The sequence below is a fragment of the Heloderma suspectum genome, chromosome W, assembly GCF_057233095.1.
Source record: "Heloderma suspectum isolate Gila_16-S chromosome W, 16-S_ref, whole genome shotgun sequence".
In the NCBI taxonomy this organism is placed as follows: domain Eukaryota; kingdom Metazoa; phylum Chordata; class Lepidosauria; order Squamata; family Helodermatidae; genus Heloderma; species Heloderma suspectum.
Window position 1 is genome coordinate 57,877,364 of NC_139475.1, and position 26,706 is coordinate 57,904,069.

At 48.0% G+C, this 26,706-nt stretch overlaps 1 protein-coding gene across 1 annotated transcript; it reads left to right on the plus strand.

The window, feature by feature from the left end:
- LOC146334055 (alpha/beta hydrolase domain-containing protein 17A-like) lies at nt 1-25,873 on the plus strand. The gene is made up of 5 exons (XM_084825119.1): nt 1-78; nt 3,391-3,946; nt 21,432-21,626; nt 22,550-22,729; nt 24,780-25,873. The coding sequence occupies exons 2-5, from the start codon at nt 3,633-3,635 to the stop codon at nt 25,003-25,005; spliced, it is 915 nt and encodes a 304-aa protein (XP_084681245.1). The 5' UTR covers nt 1-78; nt 3,391-3,632; the 3' UTR covers nt 25,006-25,873.
- The last annotated feature ends 833 nt before the right edge of the window (nt 25,874-26,706 follow it).

Consider the following 26,706-nt stretch of genomic DNA (forward strand, 5'->3'; position numbering starts at 1 on the left):
GCGGCAGTAGCCGCTCCAAGTTGCAGGCCCGGCGCACAATGTGGAGCGTGCGGACCACTTTGCGGACTTGGAGAGCGGGTACGTGCGAGCGATCGGCGAGGAAGGGGCTCCTCCTGGGCGTGCGAGTGGGTGCGCCGCCGGCCCGGACCCTCCTCTCCTACTGCGGCGGCGGTAGAGCAGAAAGTTTGGGTCATCCAGTCGCGGCATGTCTGGCGTTGTGTGCGCGTGTGCTTCTTTTCCCTGGTGCGAGTGTATTTGCATGTTTGTATATGCGCGGTTTACAACTCTTGATCTTTCTCGCCCACCTCTGCAGAGGATGAAAAAGGAAACAAACTGTGGCCTTGGGGTTATCTCCCGTGCTATGTGTGTTTCTTCTTTCCGTATTTGTCTACGTGTGTTTTGTATTTTTATATTTGTAAACATAAAATGTATAAATATATATATATATATTTTCTATTTCCATGTTGATCTTCTTTTGCCTAGAATTGCTTGTTTCTGGGTGCTTTGCGAGTCTTGGTCCTTCTCTCCCACCTTCTCAGAGCGCAGAGTCGTGGGAGAGAGTCGTGGCTTGGCGCGTTTCCCTGGTGCTGAATGTTTTCTGTCTTCTGTGGATTTGTGTGTGCATTTTGCCAACTTTTGTCCTAATCTCAACCGTTGGCAGAGGACAGAGTCGCAGTTGTGCTTAGTGCTGTGTCTGTGTGCTGCTTCTCGACCTTTGTGCATTTGTGTGTGTCCGTGCTTCTCCTTGCTGTGTGTTCGTGTGCGCGTTTCTCCTTGCTGTAGGGGTGCATGCTTTCCAGTGAGCGGACATGCTTTGCTTTGCGGTGGGTCATATGGTTTGGCATAGATGTGACAAGGGAGATACGTGGCTCTGGGATGTCTGTGTTACTCAGCGGACTGTAGTGTGCCTGGCACAGGCGGAGAGGTCTGTAGTGGGGGCACCAAGTCTCTCCAGCTGATGGGGGACATCTGGGTGTGTGTGGGGGGCCATCAGGATTATACATACACAAGTTCAACCCCAAGTTCAATGTTTTGTGTTGGGTTCAGCTTCTGTTGTTGTTTTAAACAAACAAGTTGCTAGCCCTTGTGGCTGTGAAAAGAGGCTTGAAAGTGTGAATTCTAGTGATAGAATGAGCATGGGAGTGCATGTTGGTGCAAGACACAACACAAACATCTCTGGCAAGCAGGAGAATGTCAGGATAGGGTTGCTGGATCAGGCAAAGCGCCCATCTAGTTCTGTATTTTGTTTGCAACACTAGCCAGACAGATGCTCCAAAACTTTTTAAAGGTTTTATATTCTGTTTTATCATGTTGTCTTTGGGGGTTTTAATTTTTGTGAACTGCCCAGAGAGCGTTGGTCTAGTGGGTGGTATAGTGTTGGACTGGGAGTTGGGAAATCCAGGTTCTAGTCCCCACTTGGCCATGGAAACTCACTGGGTGACTGGGCCAGTCACAGACTGTCAGCCCAACCTACCTCACAGGGTTGTTGTTGTTGTGAGGCTAAAATGGAGAGGAGGAGGACAGTGTAAGCCACCTTGGGTTCCTTGCAAGAGGAAAAAAGGCGGGATATAAATGCAAATATATAAATACATACATACATACATAAATGTGAAAATCACAAGGAAGGTGGCCATCCTCTGTTTGTCCCCAGCACTGGTAACTACCTCTGAATATGGAGGTTCCATTTAGCAACAGACACCAACAGATTCCATGAATTTATCAGATCTTTTTTGAAAAAAACAAAAGAAACCTGCTGGGTCAGAGCAAAGTGCCATCAGCATCCCTCTTTCTACTGGAGCCAGCCAGATGGCTCCAGCATCCTGCTTATGAGCTTCCTGGAGGCAACTGCCCCCTCCTTTTTCTGCCCCCCAGCAAACTGGCATTCAGCCATCTACACTAGTGGCTGTCACCCAGTTGATTCAGCAAAGTCTTTTGCCTTCTCTGAAATGCTGTGGTTCTGAATTCCTCCAGGTTACTGGAGTCGAGGAATTAGACCAGACCTTCAAGCCCTGACCACTGAAAGCTTATTGAGCCATCCCTTGGGTCCTGAGATTCCACCGAGCACTTCCACATGCGTATCTTTGCAAAAAGGAAGGTGAACTTCTGGATGGTAGGCTCTGTGTGTGCGCGTGTGTGCAGGAGAGGGGTGTGTTGGTTCATGGTCTTCGGGTCACATTCTTCATGGGAGCAGGGACCTTGCCATGAGAGGTGTGTACACCTTCTGATGTCGGGGTGTGTGTGAGTTGCCTTGCAGAGGCCTCGTTTTGTGTCCCGCCACAAGCAGAAGTGAGGTTGGTAGTGACACGGGGCAGGCCCTTTTCACCTGGCTTATGGAACTCCAACCCCCTGTAGACTCATTTGGGCCCAAAGTACATGCTTTCAGACAACTGGTTATAATTGTTCTATTTTGATGAGGCCTTCATAGTTTTGAGCCCTTTATTGCCCTGGCCCTTTTGTTATATTTTCATAGTTGGAGGTTGTGTCGCTATTGCTTGCATTGTTAGTTTTCCCATTCATTTATTTTATCACTTTAATCTTGTATTTTGTGTGTGTGTGTGTGTGTGGATTTTTAGGGTGGGGGCCAAATCGTCTCTGCAGGCTGGAAGACATCAGTGGGATGTGACCACTGGTGTCATGACCAAACTCTGTCCATTTTGCCTTTCTTGGTGCTGTGGACTCGACCAGCACTGGGAAGAGTGGATCTGCCAGCGCTGGCCAAGTCAGGCGCCTCCTTCATAAGCATCTTGCTGTCCCCATCCGAAGTGACAACAGTTGCATGAAGAAAGACCATCCCAGTGCTCCTCCCAGCATTGGCAGAGTTGCCAAGTGCACCTGCACCTGCATTCCTGCTGTGACCTCCGGGAGGGTGCACTGTTCGCCCTCCCATATTTCTTTTGAGGGCAAGCCCTGCCCCCTGGAAGAATCCACGTCAGCTCTGTGGGTGTGGGCTGAAGGACACCCATCTCCGTTTTAACCTGTAAACCATTTTTAATAGGCATATTAGAATCAGAGAGCTGGAAGGGACCTTAAAGGTCACCTAGTTCAACACCCTGATGATGCAGGAAGTTGAAGAGGTTTTTATACCATCCTTAGATCTATTGATTCCAGGTGGCTTACGATAATTTTAAAAAATGCAACCGTGAACCATTTCAAACAACAACTGTAAAATGAAACACTCCGAAGGCCCTTCAGCAGAAAAGTGGCCTAAAAATATTAATATAAAGAAATAATATAAATGTGCATGTTGTGACATTGGGCTGGATTGATGCTTAGGGTAGATCCATTGAAATCAACCCTTGATAAACAAGATTTTTCCAAGGAGCATACATAAAAGGCTGTGATACATTATTTTTAATAAAGCTTTTCCTCTTTTTCTTTTTTGGTTTTTAGGACCCCATGTAGTGAAGTACGTGTACAAACAGAGATTTTGGGACTCTTAACCCCTACGCTGGAATGCGGGAGACCCCTAATGCGGTTGTTCCGGCTGGCCATGTCATAAAGACTTCCTCTGGCTCATCGGCGGCTGAGTTGTTTTCTTAACTAGTTGAATTTCCTGATTTTGTTTGAGGCTCCTTCTCCCCAACCCCTTCCCTGAAAACTGCCTGGTACCCAAATTATCTCCGGTTTCTGCCATGAACAGGCTCTCGGTCAGTGAACTCTGCTGCCTTTTCTGCTGCCCGCCTTGCCCTGGCCGGATCGCCGCCAAACTGGCATTCCTACCCCCGGAGCCCACTTACGCGATCGTCCCAGAACCAGATCCTGTCGGGACCACCGGCAACACCTCTCCCTGGAGCAGTGCCATGGCCCGCTGGAAACTCCATTTGACAGATCGGGCTGATTTCCAGTACGCCCAACGGGAGCTGGACACCATCGACGTGTTCCTCACCAAAAGCAGCCGGGGGAACAGGGTGAGCTGCATGTATGTCCGCTGCGTTCCTGGTGCTAGGTGAGTGAGGTTGGAACACCGGGCAGCAGCAGTGGGAGGAGGTTGTTTGGGATCTGAAAGATCAGGTTGTCCCCAAGCTGGCTGGGGATGATGGGAGTTGTAGTCCAACACATCTGGAGGGCTCTGGGTTGGGGAAGGCTGGCTTAGACCCAACAGATGGGTATCTATGTCTCCCTTCCCTCAGTTGCAGTAATGTCCTGGAGCCCCTGAGTTTATATCCGATGGTTTGGATATAGGTTCTTCAGTTGGGGGCCAAAATGTGTTTTGTCCAATTGCTCCACTTGATTGGTCAAGAGCATTGGCAATGGTTCGGGAAGTTTATAGGGAGTGGTGCTCTGATTTATATCCCCTCTCTCTTATATTTTCTACAATGTCATGTGCACAGAAGGCACTACAGCAGGGGTGGGCAGACTTTCAGCTTGTGGGATCTACCCTGTTTTTCAGTGGCACTCTGAGGCCCACCAACTAGAGCCTGGTGCAAAATAGTAGCTCAAGAAAGCAGACATAGAACTGAGGGACAAGGTCTGGGACATGCTAAGCTCAAGGATTTGTTTTCTGTACCAGAACTGCAGCTTGCACACAAACCCTTTCACGCTCAAATCTACTCCTGTTTCCCCTCCCCCACAACATTCTTGCCTAATGTGTTGTTGCTGTTTCTAAACCGCTAGGACTCAGAAAGCCTTTTTGATCTACTTGAAATCACCTGGCGATCTACCAGTAGATCCCAATCTACCTTCTTCCCACTCTTGCACTATATAAAATAATAATGATGATGATAATAATCTGGTGTGATCCTCTCCCCACGAGGCAATTCCTTCTTAGTGGTGCCAGGGTTGGTGGGGAGGAAATGTGCTGTCCTAGTTCCTTGCAACTACCTGTAGCAGGCCAGGCCCCTTTTGGAAAATGACCTGAGAAACTTTGGGCCTCTTGCCATCCTCCTATTCACACTTGAAATGAAGTGCGCACACACACACCATCAACTGAGCACATTCAGAACAACATAGAAACACCAGCCCAGCTGTTCTCACCATGAAAGCTGCTTAATTCAGTTAATCCAATGCTGTTACCTGGTGTCTGAACACTGCCAGGGTGGGTGCTTGGCAGATAAATATGAGCCATAAATTGTGGTGGGTTCATGGGCCCTCTCTCTTGTTAGTTTGGGGACTGCTTGCATAGCCACATAAGGAGCTGGGGGGGAGGCTTGGCTGGATTGGGCCTACCCCTGCAGACCAGTTTCCATGATAACATAGAAAACCCATGAGGTGCAGAAACAAAAGTGACCCAAACCCCTTGAGAACATAAAATGCCATGTTTTATTTTGCCAGAGAGGCTGGGGTTTTGTTCCGTGGGGTTGTTGTTGTTCAGTCGTTCAGTCGTGTCCGACTCTTTGTGACCCCATGGACCATAGCACGCCAGGCCTTCCTGTCCTGCACTCTGTCCCGGAGCATGCTCAAGTCCATATTCATTGCATCGGTGATGCTATCTAGCCATCTCATCCTCTGCCGTCCCCTTCTCCTTTTGCCTTCAGTCTTTCCCAGCATCAGGGTCTTTTCCAGGGAGTTTTCTCTTCCCATTTGGTGGCCAAAATATTTGAGCTTCAGCTTCAGTATCTGTCCTTCCAGTGAGCACTCAGGGTTGATTTCCTTTAGGATGGACTGATTTGACCTCCTTGCAGTCCAGGGGACTCGTAAGAGTCTTCTCCAGCACCACAGTTCAAAAGCATCAATTCTTCGGCGCTCAGCCTTCCTTATAGTCCAGCTCTCACAGCCATATGTTGCTACTGGGAAAACCATAGCTTTGATTATGCGGACCTTTGTTGGCAAGGTGATGTCTCTGCTTCTCACTATGCTGTCTAGGTTTGCCATAGCTTTCCTCCCAAGGAGCAAGCGTCTTTTAATTTCATGGCTGCAGTCACCGTCTGCGGTGATCTTGGAGCCCAAGGAAGTAAAATCTGTCACTGCTTCCATTTCTTCCCCTTCCATATGCCAGGAAGTGGTGGGGTAGAAAATATCAAATGAAGGTTAATTAAGGTTGGGGATGCCGTTAAGGGTCACCAGAGCAAAATCCCAAGTGCCTCAACTGCTGGTGCCTCATTGCTTGTGTATGAGCTGTGGGTTCAAACCTTGCCTTGACCTCTCTAAAACATTATTTCATCTTAGCTTTGCTATTTGCAATATTGCTGTCATACTTCTGGGTAAACGTACATAGGATTGGGCTGTGAGAGAGTCTATGTGAAGTTGAAACGCTTGTGAGCTTTGGCAGTCAGGTAGATTGTAAATGTGGCATATAAAACAAAAGAATATATATGTAAATATTTATTTGCTGCTTTTCGGCCCCGTATGTGGGCCCGCAAAGCGGCTTGCAAGCAACATAAAACAGTAGCAATGAAATCAGTTTAAAACAAGCAGCAAATATTCACGTAACCTTGAAATGTCTATATTACAAGCTGCTTATTATGAACATTATTATTGCTTAAAAGTTATAGCGAATAATTATAATAAGTTATCTTTATATAAAAGAATTGAGTTGTGAGCCTTCCCCCTCACAGTGCAACAGGGGGAGGAGAAGTGGCATGGGGCAAAATTCCTCTTTCTGCACAAGCCTTAAAGGCACTGGAGCCTTTATAAGGCCCAGGTCTAGCAACCCTAGGTATGGCTGCTAGAGGATAACTTAAACGCTTTGCCAGAAGCAAACTCGTATTTTGCTGCTTGGTGCTGAGATCAGCAAACTTAACTTGTAGAAGCACTAGCTGGCCCAATGAAGGGTGTTCAGGTTGGGGTGGAGGAGTGATGGGGTATGTTATTGTGGCAACCAGAGAAGGGCAGTGAGGGAGATGTTGACCCTACAGCTGTTTCCTTAGCTTGATGGATGGAGGCTCCAAATAAGAGCATTCCCTGGTTGGTATTTCCTGCCTTCTTTGTAATTGGTGGATGCAGCATCAGGGCTGAGCCAAAAATCTGCAAGGGGAAAAAAAAAACTTTTTGTGATCAGAATGACTTGGCATCTCTTCTAGCCCTTTAATGTATGCAAAGCATTATACTCTCAACAACACTATAATTCAGCATTTCAAGATTTGCTGACCAGTGAGTAACTGTTAGCTGAACCTCTTTGTTCAGGAGCAAACTACCTCTGCATGCCAGGTGCTGGGGGCAAACATGATGGGAGAAAGGGGTCGGTGCAATCCAAGTCAAAACCGGGCTTGGAATGCAAGGGGGGGGGGAGATGCAAATCCCCCCCACACACACACATCTGGCATTGGTGAAATTATCAGAGCTGGAGGAGCTGAGAGCTTGTGCTGTGGACTGCATAGGTCCCAGCTTAAATCCCCTCTTGGTCATGCTCACTGGGTGGCCTTATGCAAGCCTCTCAGCCCCTCTGATCTTCAGTAATCATGTTGGCCTGCCTAGGAAGTGGCTTTATACTGAGCCAGACCATTGGCCCACACGGACTAGCAGTATGGGGATTGAGGTAGAAGGGTTTCTTTCCCTGGAGTTTCCAGGGGTTGAACCCAGAATCTTCTGCATGCAGAATATGTCCTCTACCACTGAGCTATGTCACTACTTCTAAAAAATAAAGTGAGGTTCTAGTCCTCATGGTTCTGAATAAAGCGCTGATTTAGATAGCAACATAGGAACCTGCTGTTGGTCCATCTAGCATGATGCTGCTTATGCTGACTGGTAGCAGCTCTTCCTGGAGGTCATAGAATCATAGAACAGCAGGGTTGGAAGGGGCCTACAAGGCCATCGAGTCCAACCCCCTGCTCAATGCAGGAATCCCGGTCAGAGCATCCCTGACAGGTGGCTGTCCAGCCTCGTCTTGAAGGCCTCCAGTGTGGGAGAGCCCACCGCCTCCCTAGGTCATCGGTTCCATTGTCGTATTGCTCTAACAGTCAGGAAGCTTTTCCTGAGGTTCAGCTGGAATCTGGCTTCCTGTCACTTGAGCCCATGATTCCGTGTCCTGCACTCTGGGAGGATCGAGAAGAGATCCTGGCCTTCCTCTCTGGGACAACCTTTCAAGTGCTTGAAGAGTGCCATCCTATCTCCCCTCAGTCTTCTCAAGGCTAAACCTGCCCAGTTCTTTCAGTCTCTCTTCACAGGGCTTTGTTTCCACTCCCCTGATCATCTTTGTTGCCCTCCTCTGAACCCTCTCCAATTTGGCTGCATCCTTCTTCAAGTGTGGTGCCCAGAACTGGACACAGTACTCCAGATGAGGCCTAACCAGTGCTGAGTAGAGGGGAACTAGTACTTCCCGGTGTTACAAAAATTGTGTTCTTTCCCTGGTAGACTTTCCATTTGTTTACCAAGAACGAGAGGAGGCAGAGATCTGGTCCAACACAATTTTATTCTGCAGAATAAGGCAACCTTTGGGGCTAACGCTCCAACAAAGATCACGATTAAGTAATGTGATCCAGAGGCTTATATACACAAAGTATCTGGGGGCTGTCTTACGCCTGCTCTCTACTAACTTCTTTGTCTGGCTGGCACAAACAACGCCCCTCAACACTCAAGCATGCGTGGAGAGACAGCAGCAGAGAGATAGTTGTGTACTCTAATGTAAATACATTCTTGGCATTCCTGAGTCTCTGATAAGGCGCTGTGTCTTTGTTTAGCATGGCAATTTCATAATAGACATATTACAACTGAAATTTCTGTAACACCGGGATTTGGAAGCTATGCTTCTATTAATGCAGCCCAAAAGAGCATTTGCCTTTTTTGCAGCCACATCACATTGTGGACTCATATTCAGCTTGTGATCGACAACAATTCCAAGATCCTTCTCGCTTGTCGTGTTGTTGAGCCACGTATCGCCCATCTTGTAACTGTGCATTTGGTTTCTTTTTTCTAGGTGCAGAATTTGGCATTTCTCCCTATTAAATGTCATTCTGTTGTTTTCTGCCCAGCACTCCAGTCTATCAAGATCACTTTGAATTTTGTTTCTGTCTTCCAAAGGATTAGCTTTTCCACCCAATTTTGTGTCATCTGCAAATTTGATCAGCATTCCCTGCACCTCCTCTTCCAAGTCATTAATAAAAATGTGGAAGAGCACTGGGGCCAGGACTGAGCCCTGTGGTACCCTGCTCAAGACCTCTCCCCAGTTTGAGAAGATCCCATTGATAAGCACTCTTTGAGTCCGATTCTGTAGCCAGCTGTGGATCCACCGGATCGTTGTTTCATCTAGCCCACTTTGAGCTAGTTTGCTCATCAGGAGATCATGGGGCACTTTGTCGAAAGCTTTGCTGAAGTTGAGGTATATGATGTCCACAGCATTCCCACAGTCCACAAGGGAGGTTACATGATCAAAATATGAGATCAAATTCGTCTGGCAGGATTTGATCTTGACAAATCCATGATGGCTTCGAGTAATCACTGCATTGTTTTCAAGGTGCTTCCAGATGGATTGCTTTATCATCTGCTCCAGAATTTTCCCAGGGATTGGTGTCAGACTGAGTGGTCTGTAGTTCCCAGGTTCCCCCTTTTTGCAGAGAGGGACAACATTCACCCTCCTCCAGTCCTCTGGCACTTCCCCCGTCCTCCATGATTTCTCAAAGAGAATAGACAGCGGTTCTGAGAGTTCTTCTGCCAGTTCCTTTAGGATGCAGTTCATCTGACCCTGGAGATTTGAACTCATTCAAAGTAATTAGGTGTTCCTTGACCATATGCCCATTGATCTCAAGCTGCAATCCTTTTTTGTTTTCAGGTTATCTCTAAGCTTTTTGTGAAGCCACATTGGCTTCGTCTGTTGTCTTCTGCGTTTTTTTCTTATTGGAATGGTTTGTAATTGCGCCTTTAGAATTCCCTTCTTTAAAATCTCCCACCCATCTTGGACTCCTTTTCTCACTAGAGTTGCTTGCCATGGTAACAATACTTATCATTGTTCTGCGTTTATTAAAATCAGCTTTCCTAAAATCCAGGGTATGCGTTTGGCTACACTCGGCTTTTACTTCCTTTAGAACCAAGAACTCAAGTATAATGTTGTCACTTACCCCCAGAGTTCCTGTCACTGCTGCTTTATCCACCAAGTCATCTCTGTTGGTTAGGATCAAGTCAAGGATAGGCAATCCTCTAGTTCCTTCCTCCACTTTCTATAGGAGGAAGTTATCTGCAACACAAGTCAGGAATGTCTTGGAGGGGCCATGTTTTGCAGAATTTGTCTCCCAACAAATATCGGCGAAATTGAAGTCCCCCATCATGCTTCCTTGACACACTGGCAATTGGTTTTTCAAAGGTTTTATCCTAGAATCATAGAATAGTAGGGTTGGAAGGGGCCTACAAGGCCATCAAGTCCAACCCCCTGCTCAGTCCTGCTCAGTGCAGGAATCCCAAGTCAGAGCATCCCTGACAGATGGCTGTCCAGCCTTGTCTTGAACGCCTCCAGTGTGGGAGAGCCCACCGCCTCCCTAGGCAACTGGTTCCATTGTCGTATTGCTCTAACAGTCAGGAAGTTTTTCCTGATGTTCAGCTGGAATCTGGTTTCCTGTCACTGGAGCCCATGATTCCGTGTCCAGCACTCTGGGAGGATCAAGAAGAGATCCTGGCCTTCCTTTCTGGGACAACCTTTCAAATACTTGAGGAGCGCTATCCTATCTCCCCTCAGTCTTCTCTTCTCAAGGCTAAACATGCCCAGTTCTTTCAGTCTCTCCTCATAGGGCTTTGTTTCCAGTCCCCTGATCATCTTTGTTGCCCTCCTCTGAACCCTCTCCAGCTTGTCTGCCACTTCTTAAAGTGTGGTGCCCAGAACTGGACACAGTACTCCAGATGAGGCCTAACCAGTGCTGAGTAGAGGGGAACTAGTACTTCCCAGGATTTGGAAGCGATGCTTCTATGAATGCAGCCCAAAAGAGCATTGGCCTTTTTTGCAGCCGCATCCCATTGTTGGCTCATATTCAGCTGGTGATCGACAACAATTCCAAGATCCTTCTCGCATGTCGTGTTGTTGAGCCACGTATCGCCCATCTTGTAACTGTGCATTTGGTTTCTTTTTCCGAGGTGCAGAACTTGGCATTTCTCCCTATTAAATGTCATTCTGTTGTTTTCTGCCCAGCGCTCCAGTCTGTCCAGATCACTTTGAATTTTGTGTCTGTCTTCCAAAGTATTAGCTATCCCGCCCAATTTTGTGTCATCTGCAAATGTGATCAGCATTCCCTGCACCTCCTCCTCCAAGTCATTAATACAAATGTGGAAGAGCACTGGGCCCAGGACTGAGCCCTGTGGTACCCTGCTCGTTCCCTCTCCCCAGTTTGAGAAGGTCCCATTGATAAGCACTCTTTGAGTCCCATTCTGTAGCCAACTCTGGATCCACTTCATCTAGGCCATTTTGAGCTAGTTTGCTCATCAGGATATCATGGGGCACTTTGTGGAAAGCATTGCTGAAGTCGAGGTACATTATGTCCACAGCATTCCCACGGTCCACAAGGGAGGTGACTTGATCCAAAAATGAGATCAGATTCGTCTGGCAGGACTTGTTCTTGACAAATCTATGTTGGCTTCAAGTAGTCACTGCATTGTTTTCAAGGTGCTTACAGATGGATTGCCAATTGCCATCCTTATTTAATAGCTGAACAACCACTTCTTTCTTCTGCCTTTTACTATGCACATAGCTGAAGAAAGCCTTTCTGTTGCTTTTAGCCTCCCTCGCTAACCTCAGCTCGTTCTCAGCTTTAGCCTTCCTGATGCCATCCCTGCAATTCTGTGCTACCTGCCTGTACTCTTTCTTTGTTACTTGGCCTTCCTTCCACTTCCTATATGTGTCCTTTTTTGTTTTCAGGTCATCTCTAATCTTTTTGTGAAGCCACGTTGGCTTCTCCTGTTGTCTTCCACCTTTTCTTGTTGTTGGAATGGTTTGTAATTGTGCCTTGAGAATTTCCTTTTTTAAAATCTCCCACCCATCTTGGACTCCTTTTCTTGTTAGTGTCGCTTGCCATGGGACCTTACTGATCATTGTTCTGAGTTTATTGAAATCAGCTCTCCAAAAATCCAGGGTATGCGTTTGACTACACTCGGCTTTTGCTTCCCTTAGAACCAAGAACTGAAGTACAACATGGTCGCTTTCCCCCAGAGTTCCTGTAACTGCTACTTTATCCACTAAGTCATCTCTGTTTGTTAGGATCAAGTCAAGGATAGGCAATCCTCTAGTTCCTTCCTCTACCTTCTGTAGGAGGAAGTTATCCGCCACACAAGTCAGGAATTTCCTGGAGGGGCCATGTTTTGCAAAATTTGTCTCTCAACAAGTATTGGGGAAATTGAAGTCCCCCATTACTACTACATCATGCTTCCTTAAAACATTGGCTATTTGCTTTCCAAAAGTTTCATCCTCGTCCTCTCCTTGATTGGGTGGCCAGTAGTAGACTCTGACCACCAGGTTCCTTTTATTCTTTGCTCCATTTATTTTGATCCAGATGCTCTCGATGGGGCTACCAAGCTCCTCCTCCTGTATTTCTGTGCAGAGATATGTATTTTTCACATACAGTGCAACCCCACCTCCCTTTCTGTTCCTCCTTTTCTTTCTGAACAAGTTATAACCTTCAATTGCTGTATTCCAGTCATGGGAGTCATCCCACCAAGTCTCAGTCACACCTATCAAGTCACAATTTCCCTCTTGTATTAAGAGTTCAAGTTTGTTCTGTTTGTTTCCCATACTCTGGGCATTAGTATATAGACATCGAAGACCATGTGCTTCATAGTCTGGCTTTCTTCCTACATGTGTCCGAAGACTATTATTGGGCGCTATCAGAGCTGTTCTCTCCGTTGCAGTGCATGAGCCTATGTCCATTGTTACCCCCAACTTTACACCTCCCTTCCCCGTAGGATTCAGTTTAAAGCCCTCCTGATGAAGTTCTTCATGCTGTGGCCAAACACATTCTTCCCAACCCTTGTGAGGTGTAACCCATCCCTTGCCAACAGCCCATCTTCCAGGAAGTATAGCCCGTGGTCCCAGAATCCAAATCTCTCGCGCCGGCACCACCTTCGTAGCCAGTCATTCACCCGGAGTACTTTTCGTTCCCTTTCTATCCCTCTTCTAACTACTGGAAGGATGGATGAGAAAACTATCTGGGCCCCAAAGTTCTTGAGTTTCCTTCCCAAAGCTTCAAAGTCTGACGTGATTTCTCCGCTTGGCGGTATCTTTTGTTCCCATATGGATGAGAAGAAAGGGATACCTGTCAGTGGGCTTTGTGAGTGCAGGCAACCTTTCAGTCACGTCTCTAATCCGTCCTCCTGGGAGACAGCATACCTGGCAAGTCCATGGGTCTCTGCGACATACTTGGGTCTCGATCCCACGCAGCAAGGAGTCTCCCACTACTACCACTCTTCTCTTCTTCTTGTTGTAGGCCTGGGTTTCATCGCCTCTGCTTGGCTGACCTTCAGCCTCTTGCTCGCTCTCGTGCGGGTTCCCCTGTGATTCTTCCTCTGCAGGCTGTCCTCCAGTCTCATCCGCAAGTACCTGGAATCGGTTCCCTAGTTCCACTGCCTCCACTGGTGCCGAGTGGCGTCTAGTTCGTCTGCTCCTGTCACCCTTTTCCAAGGAGTATCCTCTACTCCATTTTTCTTCACCTCAGCATTTCCCACTGCCTCATCTTGCTGTTGCTCTTCAAGCTTCTGGTCTTCCCTTTGCTGCTGCAGTTCCCCTGTTCTGTCCAAGAACTCTTCGTCTTCTCTTATTCCCCGGGGGGTCGCCACTCGCCGCTCCAGTCCTCTTCCTTTCTCTTCCAGCAGCGTGATCGACTTGCACCTGTTGCAGGTGTAGGCCATGTTGATCTCAGGCAAGAAAACAAACACTGCACACACCTTGCGGGTCACCACTGCTGGAGAGTCTTTTCCTTCCATGGTCTCTATTCCCTTTTCGTTTCTAGCTTTCTGATGGTACTGGAATAGCCTCAGCTTTGTCCTCTATTCACTGGAGGTTAACAACAGAGTCCCATGCTTTGCCTTTGTCTCCTCTTCCACACTCCTCTTTGTCTCCTCTGCCAAACTCCTGTTTGCTCCCCCTGTTTGCTTGCTCTCTGGGAGCTTGCTTGCTTGTATAGCCCCTAGACCAGCTGGGGCAGCTTCCTCTGCTCTGCTCATCTAGGAGGAGGGAAACAGACTGAAACTTCAAGGATGCCAAGGATTTGAACCTGGGACATGTTCTGTGGAAAGCATATGCTGTACCACTGAGCTACAGGTTTCCCTTAAGTTATTAACAGCCGTAGAAGGTTGTTGTATGACAGGGGTGTTGAACCTTTTTGACCCTGAGGGTCAGATTCCACCTTGAAGAAGCTCTCAGGGTGTGTGTTCCAGTGGTGGGTGGGGCAAAAATACAAGCTGAAAGCTCTTCCTGCCAGTAAGCTTAGGAGATACATTTCAGCCTCATAGAATGAGGGAAAAACCTGCACAAACGCCATTCAGGGTACCTCAGAGAACTGGATTTGAACCCCGGGCCTGAAGTTCTGCACCCCTGCTTTATGGATTGCAGATATCCTGTACACAATGAGGTTTGACCACTTCTAAGTGCCTGATAAATGCCAAATGCTGTATTTTTTTGTACCACACTGGCACTCTCTGTTGTTCTACCCCTGCTGTTGGTTTTAAGATTGTAGGCTTGTAGGCTCCTCAGGGGAAGAGACTCTTGTCTATTTTTTCCTTATGAGACCTGGTCAATGACTAGAATAATAAGGAATGAAAAGAATAATAAATGAATATTATTATAATGAATATAATAAGAAGGAAGCTGCCTTATACTGAGTCAGGCTGTCAGTCCATCCAGGCCAGTATTGTCTCCTGCTGCCTGGCAGAAGTTCTCCAGGGTCATGGGCAGAGAAAGATCTTCTGTACACTTGGTCTCTGATCCTTTCAGCTGACGATTGATCTTGAGAGTGTAAGCAACTTGCGGGGGCGGGGGGGGGGGAGAATCTGTTCACCATCTGCCAAGCCTACCTGCTGAGGTTGTTGTGAGGATAAAATGGGGAGAGACAGTACCACAAATTCTGGATGTTCCCCAAGAGATGGATCTAGTCTGCTTCTCCATGCTTCCTGGCTGGTTCTGCATCTTGGCTTGCAGGTGGGTGGAACCAGGTGGCATTGCAAAGGGATTAAAAGACTTGGCCACCTGCCATGGCTGGCTCCTGGCGAGGCCACCATTGCTGTTTGGCTGCAGATGACTTGTGCTAAGGGAGCTGCTGGAAACACAGGCCTCCCTCACTCCCAAACTCTCCCCCTCGTCCCCTTCCCTCAGGTTTACATTTCCTAATTGCTTTGAGCTTTGATGTATTCTATATCTTCTTACCAACACTACACTTGGCACTTGACCAAGCCTCATAAGGAAAAAAGTAGACAGTGTCTCTGTCCCTGAGGAGCCTACAACCTTAAAACTGACAGCAGGGGAAGAACGACAGAGAGTGCCCGTGTGGTGCACTGGCTAGAGCACTGGATTCTAACCAGTGAGGACATCCAGGTTTAGCCATGAAATCCACCAGGTGAGCTTGCTCTGGTCACTGTATGTCAGCCACAGGGCTGTTGTGAGGATAAAAATGGCCAGGGTGTGGAGAAGCGTGCATGGCACCCTGAGCTCTGTGGAAGAAGGGATAAACCAAGTATAATAAGTTTATAAAGCGTGTAAATAAATGGGGCAGAGGAGAGATGTGAGCAAATGCTGAGGATTCAGGTGTTTTAAAACCAAACTCTTTGTGGGAGAGGTAGGATTTGAAGGATGGGGTGGTATGCTCAGGTAATTTGAGACTCATCCAGTGTAGAGTTTGGCCCTATAAGATACCATCCCCCCAATGCAAATTGAACCCTCTTAAAAAAAAAAAAAAAAACACCTTTGGGGGGATGAATGCTATTGCAATCTGTATCCATTACAGTGTCAGTTACAGTGCAAATAAAAGAAGTTTGCAAAGCTGTTGCTGAGAATTTCAAGGTAAAAACTACGGATGTTGGAGAAATCCGCAGCAGAACCAAATGAGTTTGGATTTTCATGAATCCGACCTCCAGATCATGCAGCGCACCCACTTTCCCCCTGTTGGGTGGATTCCTCAGACTTGTGGACTGGCTGTCAGGGTGGACACTGAGCCCATAGAATCCCAGAGTAGTTCTGATTCTGAGGAAGAGCAGTCACTCCTGGGAGAGGAGCGCGCTCCTCTTTCCCAGGGCCAACAGCTGACGGAGATTCCTCCCACCAGCATTCCTAGCTTAGATAGCAGTCCAGGGAGTGACCGAGCACGGGAAGCAGACTTGGTGGATGCGTGATGCAGACGCAGAGAGCGGCGCCAGATGGAGGGCGCGGAAAGGAGGCGCAGTGCCCGGCTGGCGCGCAAACAACGGCTGCGCCCAGAGGATCCAAGGGAAAAGGGGAGGGACTCTCCATAGTCCTTAAGTTCAGGGGTCTGCCAGTAATTCCCTTTCAAACGGGGACCAACTGTTCCAGCGTAGGGCATAGGTACTGTGCTGCTCAGATCTAGTTGCAAATGGTATAGTTGTTAAGTTGGAAAAGAAGAATAAAGCTTTGAAAGGAATCCCTTTGTCTGTCTCTGGACTTGGCTACTGGATTAGACTGAGAGAGCCCTCCAAGGAGCCCTTGACATTGGCTTTCCGACTTTCCCCAACTTTGTGCAAATTTCATCATTAAAAGACACAAAATAAAGAACCCCAGTCAAAAATGCATATTTCCCCCATAGGCTAAAGTGTGAAATGAGCATTTTGGGGGGATTTGCACATTTGCGCAATTGCACATTTGTGGAAATGCAAATTTGCGCAATTGCACATTTTGCGCAAATTCAGAAAACAAAAAAATCAAATTCTGTCAATGGGTGGATGATGGAATGAAAGGCGCCTGGCAATCTGCAAACCACAGACACAACAGATTTTACACAATCCGTACATCCCTAGTGCAAACTCACTTGTGGATGCTAATCAAGAGCTATTTAAGGGTGTGAAGAGAAGGGGGAGAACGGCATATCTGGGAGGGACATTTAGCATAGCCCTCTTCCTGAGTAACTAGCTTATTGAGTGCATATATAATAATAATAATATAATGTTTATAATAATATAATTGTTTATAATAATAACAACAGTACAATACAATGCCCGATGATATACAAAAGGGATACTTAAAGTTAGTAAGTATACTAGTAAGTCTGTATCTATATACTAATGCTCAGCGTATGGGAAACAAACAGAATGAACTTGAACTCTTAATACAGGAGGGAAATTATGACTTGATAGGTGTAACTGAGACTTGGTGGGATGACTCTCATGACTGGAATACAGCAACTGAAGGATGTAACTTGTTCAGAAAGAACAGGAGGAACAGAAAGGGAGGGGTTGCACTGTATGTGAAAAATACATATCTCTGCACAGAAATACAGGAGGAGGAGCTTGGTAGCCCCATCGAGAGCATCTGGATCAAAATAAATGGAGCAAAGAATAAAAGGAACCTGGTGGTCGGAGTCTACTACCGGCCACCCAATCAAGGAGAAGACAAGGATGAAACTTTTGAAAAGCAAATAGCCAATGTTTTAAGGAAGCATGTTGTAGTAGTAATGGGGGACTTCAATTTCCCCGATATTTGTTGGGAGACAAATCCTGCAAAAGATGGCCCCTCCAGGAAATTCCTGACTTGTGTGGCAGATAACTTCCTCCTACAGAAAGTAGAGGAAGGAACTAGAGGATCGGCTATCCTTGACTTGATCCTAACCAACAGAGATGACTTAGTGGATAAAGCAGCAGTGACAGGAACTCTGGGGGAAAGCGACCATGTTGTACTTCAGTTCTTGGTTCTAAGGGAAGCAAAAGCCGAGAGTAGTCAAACGCGTACCCTGGATTTTCGGAGAGCTGATTTTAATAAACTCAGAACAATGATCAGGAAGGTCCCCTGGCAAGCGACTCTAATGAGAAAAGGAGTCCAAGATGGGTGGGAGCTTTTAAAAAAGGAAATTCTCAAGGCACAATCACAAACAATTCCAACAAGAAGAAAAGGTGGAAGACAACAGAAGAAGCCAATGTGGCTTCACAAAAAGGTTAGAGATGACCTGAAAACAAAAAAGGACACATATAGGAAGTGGAAGGAAGGCCAAGCAACAAAGGAAGAATACAGGCAGGTAGTACAGAATTGCAGGGATGGCATCAGGAAGGCTAAAGCTGAGAACAAGCTGAGGTTAGCGAGGGAGGCTAAAAGCAACAGAAAGGCTTTCTTCAGCTACGTGCATAGTAAAAGACAGAGGAAAGAAGTGGTTGTTCAGCTATTAAATAATGATGGCAAAACAGTAACAGATGACAAAGAAAAGGCAGAGGTGCTCAATTCCTACTTTGGCTCAGTCTTATCCCAAAAGAGGGTCTATGACCCTCCTGGCAAAGGCGAAGTCCAGGCTGAAGGGGCAGGATTGCAGCTTGAGATCGATAGGCATATGGTCAAGGAACACCTCATTACTTCGAATGAGTTCAAATCTCCAGGGCCAGATGAACTGCATCCTAGAGTAATAAAGGAACTGGCAGAAGAACTCTCAGAACCACTGTCTATTCTCTTTGAGAAATCATGGAGGATGGGGGAAGTGCCAGATGACTGGAGGAGGGCTAATGTGGTCCCCATCTTCAAAAAGGGTAAAAAAGAGGAACCTGGGAACTACAGAGCAGTCAGTCTGACATCAATCCCTGGGAAAATTCCGGAGCAGATGATCAAGCAATCCATCTGGAAGCACCTTGAAAACAATGCCGTGATTACTCGAAGCCAACATGGATTTGTCAAGAACAAGTCCTGCCAGACGAATCTGATCTCATTTTTTGATCAAGTCACCTCCCTTGTGGGCCGTGGGAATGCTGTGGACATCATATACCTCGACTTCAGCAAAGCTTTCGACAAAGTGCCCCATGATCTCCTGATGAGCAAACTAGCTCAAAGTGGGCTAGATAAAACAACGATCCGGTGGATCCACAGTTGGCTACAGAATCGGACTCAAAGAGTGCTTATCAATGGGACCTTCTCAAACTGGGGAGAGGGAACGAGCAGGGTACCACAGGGCTCAGTCTTGGGCCCAGAGCTCTTCAACATTTGTATTAATGACTTGAAGGAGGAGTTGCAGGGAATGCTGATCAAATTTGCAGATGACACAAAATTGGGAGGGATAGTTAATACTTTGGAAGACAGACACAAAATTCAAAGTGATCTGGATAGACTGGAGCGCTGGGCAGAAAACAACAGAATGGCATTTAATAGGGAGAAATGCCAAGTTCTGCACCTCGGAAAAAGAAACCAAATGCACAGTTACAAGATGGGCGATACGTGGCTCAACAACACGACATGCGAGAAGGATCTTGGAATTGTTGTCGATCACCAGCTGAATATGAGCCAACAATGGGATGCGGCTGCAAAAAAGGCCAATGCTCTTTTGGGCTGCATTCATAGAAGCATCGCTTCCAAATCCTGGGAAGTACTAGTTCCCCTCTACTCAGTACTGGTTAGGCCTCATCTGGAGTACTGTGTCCAGTTCTGGGCACCACACTTTAAGAAGGATGCAGACAAGCTGGAGAGGGTTCAGAGGAGGGCAACAAAGATGATCAGGGGACTGGAAACAAAGCCGTATGAGGAGAGACTGAAAGAGCTGGGCATGTTTACTCTTGAGAAGAGAAGACTGAGGGGAGATAGGATGGCTGTCCCAGAGAGGAAGGCCAGGATCTCTTCTTGATCGTCCCAGAGTGCAGGACACGGAATAATGGGCTCCAGTGACAGGAAGCCAGATTCCGGCTGAACATCAGGAAAAACGTCCTGACTGTCAGAGCAATACAACAATGGAACCAATGACCTGGGGAGGTGGTGGGCTCTCCCACACTGGAGGCGTTCAAGACGAGGCTGGACAGCCATCTGTCAGGGATGCTTTGACTTGGATCCTGCATTGAGCAGGGGGTTGGACTCGATGGCCTTGTAGGCCCCTTCCAACCCTGCTATTCTATGATTCTATGATTCTACGTATTGGGCAGAGCAATCCTTTATTTTCATTTGGGCTGTGCAGGGACCCCCAATCCGCCTTAGAGGCCGCTTCGGGGCTTCCGAGGCAGGCCCGAACCACTTTGGGCTGTTTTTTTTGGGGGGGGGGTCTTCAGCCTCCAGAGCCAAAGCGGAATTCAGATGGCTGAATCCTGCTTCAGCCCCCCCCCCCCGGACGCCCCTGCCGCGTGAACCCCCAGCTCCTTACCTGGGCCTTCGGGATGCATGCTGGGAGACATCTTCTTGTTCCAGGGGGTCTCCATGGCGACTTCCTGTGTTTCCAGAAATAGATGCTGTGCAAACGGTGGCTGTCAAGCTGTCAAGTACGCTACATTAATGCTGTGTGCTTGTGTAAGGGTTGGAACTGAGCCCATAGAGCCCCAAAGCAGCTCTGATTCTGAGGAAGAGCTGTAACCCGTGGGAGAAGAGCCGCTCGTCTCCCAGAGGCGCAGCTGCAGGGAGAGGCCCCCCTGCTCGCATTCCTGAGAGAGATAGTGACCCTGGCAGCGAAAGAGCGGGAGATCGGTTGTTGCTGGACGCAAGGCGCCGGCGCGCAGAGAGGCGCGAGGTGGAGTGCGCCGAGAGGAGGCGCTCAGCCTGCTTGGCGCTATGGCAACGGCTGCGCCCCAATGCCCCACGGGTAACCCCTCCTAGCCCATAAGTTTCAGAGCTTCTCCCGCCCTTCTCCAAACGGGGACCAACTGCGTACATGGAGTTTAGGTTACTCTGCTATGATACCCTTTGCAGTTCCTTGCTTAGTCGCTGGCAATTAGCATCTGAAAGAGTCATTAAGCTGTAAAGGAATAAAGCCTTGGAGAGAATCCCTGGTCTTGTTTGGGCTCTGGAGGGGACTTTAAGAGGCAGCTGGGGCGCTCCTGACAGCTTGATGGCCGCCATTTGTGTAGGAGCTATTTGATATAAGATTGATATTACAACATTGGAAGGAGAAACACTCACTTCCTATAATACAATGGATTGAAGACCTGACTGTGCTTTCATTATTTGGGTGACATGTAGACGCCACCTTCAAATGGATACGTATTTGGATATCTGGTCTGCTTTTTTGAAGCTTATGCATAATTACTAGAAAGTTGTATTTTCACATATATGAATTTCATATGTATTCATTGATATGGATATACAGTATACAAATGTATGTATGTATGTATACGATGCCTTTTCTCTCTTTTTTCCCTCTTCATTCTTTTTATGAATTTTTTTGGATGAAATTTTACAATAAAAAATTAATTTTAAAAGTATGTTTTTTTAAGTCCCAAAAATCAATTCCCTGCAAGTAGAGAGCTGGCATAGCAGGGAAAGGGGTTCTTTCCCAGCCCTCTCGCTGCTGTGCTATTTTTCTACTTGTAAGGAGGCTGTTCCTGTTTTTACATAGGGAAGTTTTTGAAAATATGCTCCCTCCCCACACCTTCATTCTGAAGCAGTACAGTCCATTCTACATCCTCGGGAGTTTATCACTGTGTGGGGACATGGTGTGACCCTGTCGTTTCTCACTGAATCTCTGCCTCTCCTCCAGGTTCACAGTTCTGTTCTCACACGGCAATGCTGTGGACTTAGGCCAAATGTGCAGTTTCTACATCAGCCTGGGCACCCGGATCAGCTGCAACATCTTCTCCTATGACTATTCAGGCTACGGTGTCAGCACAGGGAAGCCCTCAGAGAAGAACTTGTACACGGATGTCGATGCCGCCTGGCAGGCACTGCGCACCAGGTGAGCCTTGAGAAGGTTTATAGTATCATTCACAACCTGTTCTGTGCTGCTTTTCCTAAGTGCTGCAGGGCTTTTCATAAGTATGTTTGAACTGCTGGATCAGATGATGAGGTCCATCTAGTCTGGTAACCTGTTTCCCACAGGGACCAGCCAGATGCCTCTGGGAAGACCACAAGCAGGACACGACAGCCACAGCACTCTCCTGCTGTTTGTCAACAGCATCTGCTATTCAGAGGTAGACTGCCCCTCAACATGGGGGATCCATTCTTAGCTCTCAAGGTTGATAGACCCCCCTTCCATTAGAACATAGAAGGACATAAAAAGAGCTCTCTAGTTCAGCATTCTATTCCCACAATGGCTTACCAGACGCATCTGGGAAACTTAAAAGCAGGTCATGAAGATAACACACCACCACCACCTGCTCTTTGTCCCCTGGTAGCTGGTAGGCTGCCTCTGCACTTGGTGGTTCTGGGTCACTCTCCTTGATGGGAACTGGGACTTCTGGAGAATAATGTGTGCACAGTTCTGTCTCCAACAGTAGCTAGCCAGATGCCTCCCCAAAGCCCACACACACAAAGAAGAGCGCAATGGAAACTGCCTGTCCCTGGCATCTCATACCCAGATTTAGGCAGCCCCCTAGATGCTGAAGTCCTGCTCCATACTCCAGGAGAATACTCATTGCTAGCCCCGTCCTCTTCCATGGTGTTGTCTAGTCCCCTTTTAAAGCCAGCAACCCTCGCCTCATCTTGGAGCAGCGAATTCCATAAGTGATTTTCTCTTCCAGGTGAAGAAGGAGGTTCCTTGTCAGGAAGCACTTGCTTGAGCAATACTGCAAGTTTGTGAAAGTTGTTCAGTGTGTGATCATGAACATATTTGCCTTTGGCTCCTTTTTCTTCCTCTCTCCTGCCTTGTCTGCCACCTAGATACGGGATCAGTCCCGAAAATATAATTCTGTACGGGCAAAGCATTGGCACGGTACCCACGGTGGATCTGGCCTCTCGCTACGAATGTGCAGCAGTCATCTTGCACTCACCCCTGACCTCAGGCATGCGCGTCGCCTTCCCTGAGACCAAGAAGACCTACTGCTTTGATGCTTTCCCAAAGTAAGTCCTTGGGCTAGTAAGAATATGGCCTTGGAACTCATATGAGTGAGGACAGGATTTGAGGTAAGGGCCTTGGCCAAGTCTCCTAGGGTTTGCATGTTTCCCTAGCCCAGCCCGCCTCCAAGTTCCTTCAAACATTAGTTCATTTATTAATTCATATGCATGCCCCGCCAACATAGCAGGGCGAGGGTTGTAAATATTGATTGTATTTGTTGCTCTGAATGAAAACTGGTGGCTAAATATTTGATCAGTTATTTCAGTTTATTCTATTTTATTCGTACTCCCAGGTTTTGGCCAAGGTTGGCTCCCAAAGCACCTTAACAATTACAACGCACCAAAAGCTATGATGTCACTCGCTAGGGATGTCTTTTTCCTGGCAGCCTTTTTCCTGGCAGGAGTCTAGGTACCAGCTCCTTGTTCCATAGGGAGGTTGCCATAAGGAGCTGCAAGTGGACTTGGGGCAAATTGGCAGTAAAGATACCCACCATAGCTCAGTGGCAGAGTCCCTGCTTTGCATGCAGAAGGTCCCCGGTTCGGTCCCTACCATCTCCAGGTAGAACTGGGAAAGACCCCTGTCTGAGACCCTGTAGGGTCGACATTACTGAGCTAGATGGACCAACGATCTGACTCGGCTTCTGTATGCCCCAGCCATGGGCTTCCAGAATTTAGAGGTGCCAAGAAAGTGATAAGTCAGGTCCAGCCTTGCTTACAAGGAGACTTTATGGAGTACTTACAGCACACAGGTGTACCCAATCATTGGATCAGACAACAGCTCTGAACCCAGAACTCAGAACTCTGTCACAAGATGACTTTTATATCATACATGTTATTCAGGCATAGCAGTGAGGTCGTATGATGGGTGCAAGCATTAATTAGAGCTCATCTACAACTTTCCCAGCATAGCCTAACAGTGCATAGTAACATATTTGGCAGAAGCGAGACTATCGTAATTTTCTCAGCATGGACACCTGTGGCTCAAGATAAGCAGAGCTTCACTTCTCAGGCACATCCCAGGCTCTGATGAGATAAACGGTACCAGAGCTCGTTAGCACGGAATGTGCTGAGGGGGCCATAGCGGCCTCTGACTCATCTTACAAGCTAAGAGGCCCACTAGCAAGAAAACTGCAGCTAATGAACCAAAGCAGAGAGCATTATGGATCTCTAAGCCTCTCTAAACCACTATTAGCTTACTTACAGGCCTGGGGCCTTACAGCTTCCTATGTTCCTGTTTAAATCAGCCCTTTATTCAGAACCATGAGGACTAGAATCTTACTTTGGGCCCCTATTAGCAGTGAGGAAGCAGCAATCTCTGCATCAGGATCGGAGGGAGGGGAGTGAGTTTACACTCTCTCCTCCCACAGCGATCCTGTTTAGCAGCACGGAAACCGTGATCTGTTCCCCACCCTCCAGCTGACGGCTGATCAGCTGGGTGGCGGGGCAAATTGGGCAGGGCTTTAGGGGAAAGGCTATAGCTCTGTGATAGAGCACACGCTTTGCATGCAGAAACAACCAGGTTTAATCCCTGGCTTTTCCATGAAACTCTGGAGAGCTGCCACCAGTCAGAGTAGCCAGTACCAGGGTTGTTGGACAAATAGTCTGACCTGGTACAGGGCCCCTTCCTGTCTTTCGGGGAGGTGCATAACTCGGTGATGGAGCACCTGTGGTGCAGCCTTCCCCAACGTGGGGTCCCCAGATGTGGTTGGACTCCAACTCCCCTCATCTCCAGCCAGCATGGCCAATGGCCAGCGAGGATGGGAGTGGTAGCTCCATAACGCCTGGAGACTCGAGGCCAGGAATGGCTAGAAAGGCTGGATAAGATGATCCTGGGCTGGACGGATTCTGTACAAGGCAGCTGCATCCTTTACAAGTCTACACGTACAGCAGTGCTTTTCTCCTTTTGGCCAGAGGGGCCATTGCTCAACAGGTAGAGCGCCTGTTCTGCATGCAGAAGGTTCCAGGAGCTGGGATCGCAGACAGCCCCTCGCAGTCAGGTTAGGTGATGCTGGACTGAGTCAAGTGGCTTCTCCCTGTCTTCCTTTCTCTCCCACAGCATAGACAAGGTGTCCTGCATCACTTCCCCTGTCCTCTTCATCCACGGCACAGAGGACGAGGTGATCGATTTCTCACATGGCTTGGCCCTTTACGAGCGCTGCCCCAAGGCTGTGGAGCCCCTCTGGGTGGAGGGGGCCGGACACAATGACATCGAACTCTACAGCCAGTACCTGGACCGCCTGCGCAAGTTCATCACACAAGATCTGGCCAGTCAACACAACTGAACCCCCTTCTTTTTTCAGCTTTCCCTCCAGTGATGATCTTGTGCTCCTCAATGGTGGGGGAGAGAGGAGGCGGAGGCGCTCACAGCTTTAGAAGGAGATTGGCACCATGGCTGCACACTCCATGCCCCCATCAACCTCAAAAGGAGCCGTTGTGCTTGGCCTTTGTTGTGGGCTTGACCTCTGGAGGGCCATTGGCTGTCTTGGTGGCTTTTTCTCCGTGGCGGGGCGCCATTCCCGGCTGTCCTCATTCACAGTGGCTGCCCGCTTGGATGACAACAGATCTGACCGTGAGCGCGCCGAAGACCGAGTCCAGCCGCCCCTCCTCATGAGGCTCTGGAAGACTGAGCATTGCAGATTCTTTTTTAAATGTTGACACCTCCATTGAGGCTGTGCTGTATTCCTGCCTCCACCTCCACCTCCACCTCCCATTTCTGGATCTTGTTTTCTCTTTGTGTGTCCCAGTGATAGCAATAAGCTATTGGCTGGGGGCTCACACGGATGCCGTTCCATGGTGAGATGAGGTGCCTTGCATGATGGCCAAAATGGCCTGCTCCACCTCTGCTCCACCAGGGTGGGCAGGTGGTCTTCTGGGGTTTTCACCAGGAAGTATGTGAGAGGACTCTGATTCTGAAACACGATGCGGCTGATCTATGCAGGCCAGTATTGGGGGCGGGGGGGCTGGGGGGGGTTGCCTGTTCCATCCACAACCATGGATTCTACTGTTTTAATATCCCCCCTGCCCCATCTAGATCAACCCATGTGTTTGGGCTACATCTTACTTAATTCTGGGTATGCTTGGGGCTAGTGGGAAGTAAGGGAAGAGTCCTCGGCTCGTCCATTTTTGAAAGAAAGAGGAATAAAAGTTTAAAAGATCCAGACTTGTTTCCCAATGAATGTTGCTGAGAGTGTCGGGGGGGGGGGGGCAGGCAGGTGGACAACTGGTACCAATGAATAGGAGGGACTTCAACTTGTTGATAGGAGCCAAAAGATTTCTGGAGCTTCTGTAAGATCCACTCAATGTACTCATTGAGGGGTGGGCAGAAAGTAGATGTGCAGATGTTTTGGACTTCAACTCCCAGCGTCCCTGAAAATTGGCCATGCTGGCAGGAGCTTCTGGGAGTTGAAGTCCAAAATCATCTGGAGATCTACTCCCTGCATACACCTGTCTAGTTCACACATGTTTTAATCCCTTTAGTAATGCTGCTAATGTGATCACGGGGAAGGCTTTTGACCACGCTGTAATTTAAAATGGGACCACCTGTCCACATCCTGGTTCCTTCCAGATGTATTGGGTGACAACTCCTATCACCTCAGTGGCCGTGCCTGCTGGGGATGATGAGAGTTGAAGTCCAAACACATCTGGAGGGCTCCAACTTGGGGAAGGCTGGAAGAAGTAAAACAGTTTCTCTGGGGACTCGAGTTGGCCTTCTGTTCAAGCCTTTGCAAGAACTTCAGAGGGAGTGAAAGGGTTGGGACCAAGCTAGCACTCCTGGTGGGGTAGGAGGAAGAGGTGAATTTACCAAGCCGGGGGAGGGGACTTCGATTGTCTGTTTGTCAAAAAAAAAGTGCATGCCCCCCTTTCTGTGTAATGCTGATGTGTGTGTGAATATGTACCTTACACCTGGGGTACAAAACCTCAAGCCCAGGGGCAAAATTCACCCCCTGGAGTTCCAAACCAGCCCTCTGGGGTTCCCCAGATGG